The 11,733-nt window shown below is 42.6% G+C and overlaps 1 protein-coding gene across 1 annotated transcript; it reads right to left on the reverse strand.

The window, feature by feature from the left end:
- Positions 1–8,898: 8,898 nt before the first annotated feature.
- LOC135709906 (uncharacterized) lies at positions 8,899–11,413 on the reverse strand. Its single transcript, XM_065232352.1, has 2 exons — positions 9,257–11,413; positions 8,899–8,967 (listed from the first exon to the last, which is right to left on the reverse strand). Exons 1-2 carry the CDS (start codon positions 11,411–11,413, stop codon positions 8,899–8,901), a joined length of 2,226 nt encoding a protein of 741 aa, XP_065088424.1.
- Positions 11,414–11,733: the final 320 nt, after the last annotated feature.

Below are 11,733 nucleotides of genomic sequence, written 5' to 3' on the forward strand. Positions count from 1 at the left end.
AGATCTTTGTCCAGAGTTAAACAATACGATTAGTTATGCATCATGATAATTCAATTTGTTCACATGATACAAAATGGCCATATGTATCCAATGTGTAGTACAAAGAACGTTCCTTTCAATCAACCGAAATCAATAACATATACGATTGCACCTTACCATACTGAACTCATTAACTTTCCCGCAACGGAAAAGCTACTTTCCCAATCACAATCTTCCACGCTGGCCCCCGTCCATTTAGTCAAATCCATTATCCGGTCCGATAAAGGACGGTTCAATGGTAATTTCAAGGACACCGACGACGACGCTGTCGACATTGGTTCTCGATTACCTACCATTTCTTTCGGTTCGATCGGTTTGATTGACACCATCCACCACGCTCTGAGGAATAACTTTCACCCGAATGAACTATTTCGGACACTTTGGTATTACTTCTGGGTGCTGTTGTGGTGAGCCACTCCGGCCAATAGCCAACAGTCATGAATAATGATATCGGAAAAGTTTTTTTTCCCCTCTGGCCCACTTTCGACACATTAATGATGAATTATGTACATTCTGTCGCAGGTTTACGGGCTTCCATCCGACCACGATCCATTTACTCGGAGAATAACGATACAGGATTCAACACGAAGTCGATAACAAGTAACGTTCGAAAAATCAACCAAAGCGTACTTGAACTTTATCCAATAAAATGTTTGGCATAGTTGTTGTCCAAATCGAAGGAAACGACGCTATCGATTTACCACAAATTGTTGCTGCCTGTTGGCACCCGGCCAAGTCATGCCCGATGATTTGTGATACGTTATATGTAGTGTCAAAGAGGCGGTCAAACTATTTCCTTTTCGGTCCACATCCCCACCAACAGAACAGATAATTGCAGTTTGTCGTTGGAAATGTCACCATTTCTTGCCTCGATGCACATTGTCGTTTGTCGTCTGTGGCTCTGCAGAGCTCACAAGAAAAGACTCGAACCAGAAGATAGTTGATCAAACAGAACTCCACAGCTTTGCAGTTTTCCTATCTTCCTGTGTCGTCCTGTGCACTCTTTTGTAGGTACGTGGGTTGCTGCAGGTGTGCTTCGAATTGACCCCATTTTGGTCAACGTGTGGTTGGTTCTATTATTAGATTATCCATATTTCGTCAGCCGAATGGAACTTGGTGAAGGGACCTAAAATAAGTATTTGCTTTCTTTGCTCAACCAACCCGGATCTGTGGGGTTTGTGCCATAACTGCTAGCTGGCGTCCTAGAATGGTTTCCGTTGTGCGTCGGTTGGTTGCGTATCATCGGTTCCCATCAAGGATGTTGTTGAGGAAGAAAAATTTCAATGAAAATTCCTGTGGCTCGGAAAACATTTCCCATGGACGCTTCAGTGCATCGAGAATATACTTACCTTCTTCGAAGCAGTGTGGCTTAATAAGAAGGGGGGAATGGTGGGTTCTGTGATGTATATTGCGGCTTTCGATAGATAGTTGGAATGGAAGGAATTTTCCTTTCTCGATAGACTCCTGCCCTTTAAAAGCTATCGTCAGAGCAATTTGATGAGTTTAAATAGGTCGCTTGGTTGAACACTATTTTAATTTTGAAATATTTATTTTCCTTTCAGACTTCAACTTTTTTGCATTCTTTTAAAACTTATTCAGCTTCGTTATCGAGATGAATGAAGAGCTATGTTAAACAATTTGCCGAAAGATTTCTGAATAGAAACAAGGTAAACATGTTTAGAGTTGGGAGGAAATGCTATACTTGTTAATATCACCAAGAAGCTTTAGTGCTTTTTTAGCTTTATTAGCTAAAAAATCGGTAAATGGCTCTAATGTTGGCCTATGGATCTAAGATTGGGCCCATCGCTAAAAATCTGCTATTTATCAATTGTATCTAGATGAACGCGTCATTGGGACGGTACTAATGGATATTTTTGGTTGCTATTGAAAATTTGGTCGTTTGCTGAATTTATGTATGGGTCCAAATTAGGGACACTTAGGCCGACATTACATACATTTCCCCTAGATATGGATTGATAGTTTCAATAGAATTGAACAAAAGTTGACATTAAGCGAGGGACCATTAATGCGACAATACGAATCAAATGCGCACTTCGTAGCAAATACTTTGATTGAATATAAATATTTTTTGGGCAGATTTTAAAACATAATACCAACATTTAAAAAATCAGCTTTTTATTCTGCCATTCGCGCTAAAAATCAAGAAAGCTGAAGCACATTCCAAACATCATTCATAACCAAAACCCTGCTCTGAATCATTATCAAAGAGAATTATCACCTACATAGGGAAAATGGCTCTAATGTTGGTCTATGGATCTAATATTGGGCCCATCGCTAAAAATCTGCTATTTATCAATTTTATCTAGATGAACGGTACTGATGGGGACGATACTAATGTAAATTTTTGTTCGCTATTGAAAGTTTAGTCGTTTTTCTGAATTTATGGGCCCAAATTAGGGACATTTAGGCCGACGTTAACTACGTTTCCCCTATATTATTTATTTATTTATTGCAAACCGTCTTCGACTACGTCGTACAGACCAAGGCCCAACAAAGTCACTTTCAATCGAAAATCGTCAAGCGACAACGAAGCTGTCAGTCATCATTTTCAATTGAAAGTCATTCTGTCTTCTCTTCGAGCAGATTTCCTTCAACATCAACAGAACCACTTTCGAACAGTTTTCAAGCTGTTTGTTTTGGCTTGACTCACGAGTTCATTTCGTCTTTCATTGTCAAATGAACTTACGTTCGAAGCTGTTCGATCCAAATTCGCGCAGTTGTCTGACTTTTTTTGATTGTTCACTTGTTTCATGCGCATAGATCTGTACACGTGATGTCAAATTTATCATTGTGGGTCGGTTTGTTTACCAATTAATATGTGTATTCTTGAAATTAGGGTGACGTTTAGAGGCTGGAAATCGATGACCGACGCCATTTTGAAATAAAAAATGGCGTCTTCCGACTTCAGAAAAAATTGGGAAATACTGAAACCGTCCCATCAATATGGTTATTTTTTAAATTGGGATGACGTCTAAAGATCGAAAATCGATATGCGATGCCATTTTAAAATCCAATATGGTGGCTTCCAGTTTAAGAAAAAGTGGGATATACTGTCAAATATCCATCAAAAGAGGTATTTTTGAATCGGGATGACGTATAGAGAATGAAAATCGATATTCGACACCATTTTGAAATCCAAGATAATGGCTTCCGTTTTTATAAAAAAGGAGGACATACTTATGCCGACCTATCAATATGGGTAACTTTGAAATCGGGATGTTGTCTACAGATTGGAAATCGATATTTGACGCCATGATGGTTTCCGATTTATCTCATAAATCCTGTAAAATTCCGATCAAGATTTACACTTTTTCTGAAACTCGATGGCCACCATATTGGATTCCAAAATGACATCGCATATCCAATTTCCGTATCAACGTGTTGTTCACGTTGGGAAAATACCCGTATCTTAGTGTATTAGGCACTTTTCTGAAAACCGATGGCCGCCATATTGAATTTTCAGTATCTATGTGTCGTTGCCGTTCCGAAAAAAATCCATGTCTTAGGGTATTTAACACGTTTTCTGAAAACCCATGGCCACCATCTTGGATTCCAAAATGACGTTGAATATCGATTTTCCCGTCGTCCCGTTCCGAAAATACCAATATTGTAGGCTATTTGACACTTTTTCTGGAAACCGATGGCCGCCATCTTGGATTCCAAAAAGGCATCGAATATCGATTTTAGTTCTACGTTCCGAAAATACCCATATCGTAGTGTATTTGACACTTTTTTTTGAAACCCGATGGCCACCATATTGGATTACAACATGACATCGGATATCCAATTTCCGTATCAACGCGTTGTTCCCGTTCGGAAAATACCCATATCTTAGTGTATTTGACACTTTTTCTGAAAACCGATGGCCGCCATATTGGATTCCAAAATAGCGTCGAATATCGATTATCGGCATCTACGTGTCGTTCACGTTCTGAAAATACCCATTTTAAACTTTACTTGAGCCCGATGGTCACCATCTTGGATTTTAAAATGGCGTCGTACATCGATTTTCAGCACCTTCGCGTCGTCCCCGTTCCAAATATACCCATCTCGGACTTCAGAATGGCCTCGTTAATTTAATTTTCGTTAAATATAAAATATCAATTTATATTTTGCGGATACTATCCGGATACTATATTTTTAAGCCCGACGACGCGATGCGTGACAAGTCGAATGAGTTCCGAATTGAAGTGAAAGTGGAAGAAACGAAGGAAGCCTAGGGGCATTTCACTCTAAACTTTAGCTCCAATACTCATTAAGTATTGTTAAATCTCTCTTAAATATTTTTAAGTATTTTCAAATATTTTTATCTTGACGTTATTTTGATCTTAGTAAGTCTTGGCTATAACATCGGTTTCTAGTGCAATTGTTTTTCATGTCGATGTCAAACATTACGCGTGAATTTTGCAAAATGTCTACCGAAGAGTTTGTACTATATTCATACTGATTGGATAAAATAGGTATTTTGAGGATTTGAATATAATTTAATTGACTACTGCTGCTAATCATTTTATATTAAATATTTTATTTGCAGACATCATTCAACGGGGCTTTGGTGAATTTCCTGTAAAGATGAAAATGGTGTTGGACGTACTAGCATTATCAGATAGCCTAACCATAGCTCAAGAGCGCTATGGTCTGAATCTATATCACAATTGGAAGAAGATATGAGGACGATGACAGATTCAATTCGGAAATGGCATGATGTCAATTATACAGACCTGTATGGGGATTTCAGTGAAACCCCGAGAACTTCCACCTGTTTACCCAATTGTTACCCCTAACATCAAGCATGCCACGAGTAATCGGCCCTAGGTCCACTAACATTAGGTTTATGAAAACTCTGTTAATCTAAAATTGAATTCGGCTTTTTTGAAGCTAATGCAAATGAGCTTTGACAAATAAAATACACAAATTTAAAATTAAATAAAGCATTACTTTGGTTTACATTTGGCTCACTGTCCTCTTTCACATGTTTGGCTAATACCTTGGCTAATACTTAATTTGACCAATGGATTCAAATTAGTCACTTATCTATTTCTATTTATCTCAAGTCACATTGCAAGTTTTATGGAGGTTTTAAAGTATGCTACAAGTCTAAATCGTGGTCTACATAACCCTTATAAAACCGAAATTGCTACTTGGGATTTATGTATCTACCCTTATTTTGATCGAAACAAATTTTTAATAAAAATACTTATGACAAATCTATTTCGATCCAAATAGGGAATAGGAGTGAATATCATAATGAAACTTGTTCAGAAAAGTGTGTTTGCTCAAATACTATCTCAAATATAGCTACTTAAGTAAGAGAGACGGGTACTTCAGGTTGAGAATCGGTGCAGCTGGAAAGCAGATTTTTTTTTAAATTTTCTCTTATGTCAGAAAAAAGACACATTCTCATAAATGGAAACTCATAATTAACCTTTCCTCTGAAGTTTTAAATCTCTTCGTTTGTATGATTTATTCACTAAATACTTTAACGCTCGCAATGCACAAAATCCAACCTGACACATAAAATCCCTGACATTGAGTAAACAAACATCAGTAATTTGTCTAGCAACCAGGGAAGCAATGTTGTACTAGGTATTTCTTAAGTATTTTTAAGTATTTATAGGTATCTAAGATATCAGATAGAAATTTATAAGTACATCGTTAGAAATACAAAGTTTAGAGTGGGATGCCCCTAGAAGGAAGCAGTTTTTGAGTCATTCATTGACCATTCCACGGAATAAACTGCATGAACAAATTGTTGTACACTCCGTGTTCGTGGGTTGGAGAAACACAGTGGCTCGGAAAAAAGCACCAGTACTAGAAACTTCTATTTCAAAGTCTTTATTGCCTGACGATCTGTTGGCTACTAACTCGCCTGTTGTTTATTATCTGTTGTTTTGTATTGCATGGTTTGTTTCGTTTCCTATACTTGCATGTGGTCTATGTACTTCTTTTCTATATGTGTTATCTGTAGTTATCAATGTTATCAGTGTAATAGTGTAGGTGTTGGGATGTTCAAATTGTCAGAGGTGTTTTTGTGTATAACAGTTATGCTTAATACTTATTCTAGCTTTAATTTTTAATCGTGGAACGCATGTATGTGTTGTTCTATTCCAGTGTCGTATAAATTCAAACTAACATGCTTCATTACCGGCCCCCTTGAACTAGCTTCAAAATTCATTTTTCAATTCAATCGTTCATCAAATGCTTATTTCTAAGAGCTCGAGATTGCTGGCAGCCCTGAAGACCTCGTAGTTCGTCGATCTACATCATCATTGGGTAGTGGACAGATGCGATTGACTGCCCGTTTATACACACCAGTCGCCGTCTTCACCGTCACTACTCGCACGATTCCGTCTGAGCCTGGGTGTAAGCTGATGATCCTCGCCAGTGGCCAACAAAGTGGTGGCAGGTTATCCTCTCGTAGCACGACGATTCCTCCGATTTGGATGGGGTTGATCGGCAGGTTCTTCGTTGTCACCTGTAGCTGCGTGAGGTACTGCTTGCTCCATCGCTGCCAGTAGCGCTGAAACATTTGCTGGATTTGCTGGTAGTGGTCAAGGCGGTTTGTGGGAATTGACATTACATTGGGGTCAGGAAGGGCTGTCATGGCTGAGCCTATCAAAAAATGCGCCGGGGTTAGCGCTTCAAATTCAGTGGGGTCGTCAGATAGAGGAGATAAAGGTCGTGAATTCAGTGCGGCGGTGATTTGAACTAGAAGCGTGGCGAAGTTGTCGTAGCTTAACTGTTGGAGGCCGATCTCCTTCTTCAGCGCAGTTTTCACGGAGCGTACCGCGGCCTCCCATAATCCTCCAAAGTTAGGAGCGCGTGGTGGAATAAACTTCCATTCAATTCCTTGCTGAGAAAGTTCCTTACTGATGATGGTAGAGCTAATCTGGTTATTCAGCAGTTCGTACAGCGCTTTTAGTTCGTTACAGGCCCCTGAGAAATTTTTGGCATTGTCCGAATGTATTTCAACAGGTCTTCCACGGTAGCCGATGAACCTTCGCAATACTGAGAGAAAACTAGCGGTAGATAAGTCGCTAGCCAGCTCGAGGTGCATTGCTTTTGTCGAAAAGCAAACAAAGACTGCAATATACACTTTCGGGGGAGCTGCATTTCGGCGGGTCGGCTTAAGATAGAACGGCCCACAATAATCAACGCCAGTTATCTGAAACGGTCGTCCCGGGCGTACGCGACCTGCAGGTAGCTGTCCCATGGGCTGCTGGATAGGCGTTGGATTGGTGCGGAAACAGCGAACGCATTGCCGAAGCACGGTGTTGACAATACGCTTACCATGTATGGGCCAAAACTCTTGACGTATTTCGGACAATGTAAATTGTGGACCGCTATGGAAATTCTGGTAGTGGAAGAAGTTTATAACGAGATTCGTTAATGGGTGATGACTTGGCAAAACAGCAGGATGCTTGACCGTATAACCTTCATTTGAGAAACGTAGCCGTCCCCCAACTCTGATGACTCCGCTATTGTCGAGAAAGGGGAATAGTCTCTTGAGGCTAGACTTGCAGTCGACTCGTTTCTGTTGTTGTAGAGCTTTGAGTTCGTCTGGGAATTGTTCAGCCTGTGCGATACGGGTCAGCGTCATCTTCGCTGATTGTATTTCATCAGGTGCGAGAGTGGTCGAGCTTTTTCTATCAGTTGAGTTGCGACAGTTGTAGGCAAAACGACGACAGTAAGCGACGATTCGAAGTAGAGGTGGCAATGAAGAACACAAGCTGAACAGCTCGTTGGGTGGTTCCGTGACTGTGACCTTGTGAACAGCCTTGCGAGTTTCCAACAGTTCTTCGGGGATGCTGTAGTCTTCTAAAGAATTGGGCCACGCATCTTCGTTACTACTCAACCATGGGGGTCCTTGTTTCCATAGCTGGCTATGTAGAAAATCATCAATAGCCATTCCGCGAGAAACCAAGTCAGCAGGGTTCTCCTTTCCCGCTATATACCGCCAAGAATGTGTGTAAGTGGAGGTTTGAATCGTCGACACTCTGTTAGCCACGAACGTATGTAATGTGTTAGGAGGAGTTCGTAGCCAATGTAACACAATCGTACTGTCCGACCAGAAAACCGAACGTACATTTTCCAAGGAGAGAGCCTTAACCACCTTCGAGTGTAGTAGTGCAGCTTCCTTGGCGGCACAAAGTTCAAGTCTTGGTAAGGTCAATCTTTTGAGTGGAGCGACGCGTGATTTTGAAGAAAGCAGCTCGATTCGAACGTTTCCTGCTTCATCCGTCGTCCGTACGTATAAACACGCACCGTAGGCAAGAGTAGAAGCGTCAGCGAAGCAGTGAAACTGAATATCCACCCAATTGGAAACGAAAGCAAATCGACTGATTCGTAGTTCCGATATTTTGCCCAACTGTGAGTGGAATGCTTTCCATTTCCTTTCGATGTCGACCGGAACAGGCGTATCCCATCCTGAGTTGAGCAGAGCGAGCTCTTGCATCAGCATTTTTGCCACAACAATCACCGGTGATATCAGTCCCAGCGGATCAAATAGTTTGGCTATAGACGACAGGATGCGTCTTCTCGTCCACGCTTGCTTGCTTGCTGTGATGTCATAGTAGAATCGTAATTGGTCCGTTCCAGGCTCCCAGGTGATTCCCAAGGTTTTCACCTGTTCCTCTGGACTTATTTCGAATGAAATAGATAAATTTGTCCCAAGTTGGTCGGCCGGGATGCCAGTCAGAACTTCCGGCCGATTGGAACACCATTTGTGTAAAGGAAATCCACCCTTCTTCATTAGCGTATCAAGGTCCTTTTGAAGCTGGATGGCCTCGTCTACGCTGGATGCTCCACCGATGTAATCGTCCACATAAAAATCCTTCACTACAGCATTGGCAGCTTCCGGGTATTCCTCTCCTTCATCTGCCGCAAGTTGATGTAGAGCACGAATCGCTAAGAATGACGAAGGTGTCAATCCATAAGTTATCGTTGATAACTCAAAAACTTTAATAGGTTCATCTGGAGAAAATCGGTAGAATATGCGTTGCAGCAAGGTATCTTCAACGTGTAGCCATACTTGTCGGTACATCTTCTCTACGTCGCCAACAAGTGCTACTTCATACTTCCGGAAACGTAGAAGAAGGCTGAGGAGTTCGTCTTGAATTATAGGGCCTTTCAGTAGCGCATCATTCAAGGAATAACCACTGTCCGTGCTGGCCGAACCATCGAAGACGACGCGTACTTTTGTAGTTGTGCTTGATTCCTTAAGCACTGCGTGGTGTGGCAAGTAGTACACCTTCTTCGCACTTGTTGCCGCTGCCTCCTTCTGAATTTCATCTCCACTTACTTCTCTCATATGCCCAAGATCCAAATATTCTTGCATGAATGCATTGTACTGCAACCGCATCTCCGGATACTTCTCCAGTTGCTTTTCCAATCTCTTGAATCGCGTTAGCGCCATTGCGCGAGAGTCACCCAACATCTGCTCGAAATTCACGTGCTTAGGTAGACGTACGACGTACCGACCTTCCTCCGTACGGCTGAATGTTCTCAAGAAATGATCTTCGCTGTCCTGTTCCTCCTTTGACCAAGCCGCTCGTTCTTCATTACTCTCGATCTCCCAAAACTTCTGCAACTGTACTTCCAAGTTATCCGGAGTTGCCGCTAAGCAACAGCTTACTGCCTTACTCGGAGCTTCCGAAACCTTCCCCGTGACGATCCAACCGAATACTGAGTTGACCAGCATTGGCAGCCCTGGTCCCAACTTGATCTGTTTCATATCTCTCTCGAACAGGAAACGATAGAAGTGCTCTGCTCCTATCAAGAGATCGATCCGATTGCTTATATTGAAGTTCGGATCAGCCAGCTGAATATGATTAGGAATCTTCCAGTACGCCACAGGTATGTGTGCCGATGGCAATTCCGACGTAACCTTCTGCAGAACTAGAAATTCCATCCCCACGGAGAAGTCTTGAACTCTGGAGCTAACTGTGGTTTTCACCTGGAATCTCGCTCGCGTTTCCGAATGACCGATCCCGCTAATCGGTAAGTTTATTTTGCGCCGGTTTAGGCTGAGCATCTGACATAACCGCTCGCTCATGATGTTCGCTTGCGATCCGTTGTCGAGCAATGCTCGCGCCAACTGTTTTCCTCCGTGCTGGTCCCGTATGACAAGTACAACTGTAGACAGCATTACGCTCGAGACTCTACCGCCCTTAGTCCCTACGCTGTATGTTCCAACCGCTTCTTGATCGTCGCTGTCTCCTTCTTCTTCAGATTCATCCTCGTTGGTCGCTAGGTTCGTCGCTACCGCCTTATCGTTCCGCTTGCGCTCCGATTTGCATCCCGATTGATCGCTGTTTCCGGCACCGCTACTGCTCAGAGGAAATCCTGGATGGATCAGCGAATTATGCTTTTTCCCGCAGTCTCGACAGCTGAATTTTGAATTGCAGTCACGTACCCAATGCCCTGACTTTAGGCAATTGCTACACAACCTTTTGCCGTTGACGAACTGCAATTTCTCCTTCAAGGTCATCTTCGTAAACTTGCCACACCGGCCCAAGAAATGTGAATCACCGCAACAGCAGCATGCTGAACTACTCCTATCACTATCGGTTGCGGAATGAACGACCACCTTTTGACGCCTAACTTCCACCTTCTGCGAACTGCCCTTCATCTCGACGTTTGATGATACCGCCTCCAACACCCTTGTCCGTTTCTCCAGAAAGTTCACCAGAATCGTATAAGTCGGATCGTTTGTTGATGCTGCGTGGTCCTCCCATAGCTGAAGTGTCTTCGTATCCAGTTTCGAACACATCCAGTGCACGATCATTGCACCCCAATGTTCAGTCTTCTCTCCTAACTGTTTCAGGATCTTCAAACGCTGATCAAATTCATCAACCAGAGCATGAATAGCAGATGACGACTCCTTTTCTACCCTTGGGTACTCCATAAGCGCCTGCAGATGCCTCTTCTTAAGAAGATACTCATTGGAGTACCGCTTCGTGATCGTATCCCAAGCGATTGGATAGTTTTCGTTGGTGAGTGTAAGCGACTCGATGAGCTTAGCCGCTTCCCCCTTGAGCGCCGACTTGAGGTAGTGAAACTTCTGGACGTCGCTAAGTTCTCCGGACTCGTGGATCAGCGAAACGTATGTAGATTTAAACGACAGCCATCCTTTGAAGTCGCCATCGAACTCCGGTAGCGAGATTTGTGGTAGACGCACCCCAGTGTGCGCCCCTACAGCTTGGCCATTCCTTGCAGTTGAGTTGTTTAAATCAGGAGCTGGATCTTCTCGTGGCAGTTTCGCTAGCAACGCTGCTCGTAGACGATAGTACAGCTTCTCAAAATCATCATAGGCTTTATTGCAGTCCTCTTCATACGCTCCTTCCGCATCCATCTCAGCAATCTCCTCCTGAACTTCCTCGAATTCCTCGAATTTTGCCTCAATTTTGTCCAGCCTCGACTGAACTTCCCCCGTTTGACTATCTGGATTGAAACTTCCCAGAAATGAAGCATGGCGTTTTACTGAAGCGACGATCCGCTCACGCCTTTTGACCTTTTCCTTAATTTTTTTCTCAGTCATACCCACTACCAACTAGGCCTTGTATTCAAATAATTTCAGTTTACGCCAACACTCGTGCAGTAGCAGACCGTGAAATAATCGTCGTCGTACTTCGAATTGAGGCTTATCCAAGAAAGGCCGAAGTGTGCAACCAG

The sequence above is a fragment of the Ochlerotatus camptorhynchus genome, unplaced genomic scaffold (assembly GCF_037179485.1).
Source record: "Ochlerotatus camptorhynchus isolate MF236.1 unplaced genomic scaffold, CSIRO-AGI_Acam_v1.1 ptg000367l, whole genome shotgun sequence".
Classification (NCBI taxonomy): Eukaryota; Metazoa; Arthropoda; class Insecta; order Diptera; family Culicidae; genus Ochlerotatus; species Ochlerotatus camptorhynchus.

What these genes read in the sequence shown, in the direction of transcription:
- LOC135709906 (XM_065232352.1), bottom strand. Translation starts at nt 11,413, where the DNA reads ATGGATGCGGAAGGAGCGTATGAAGAGGACTGCAATAAAGCCTATGAT. An exon ending in AATCAAGCACAACTACAAAA is followed by an intron (nt 8,968 to 9,256) that starts GTACGCGTCGTC and finishes CGTCATTCTTAG; the next exon opens with CGATTCGTGCTCTACATCAA.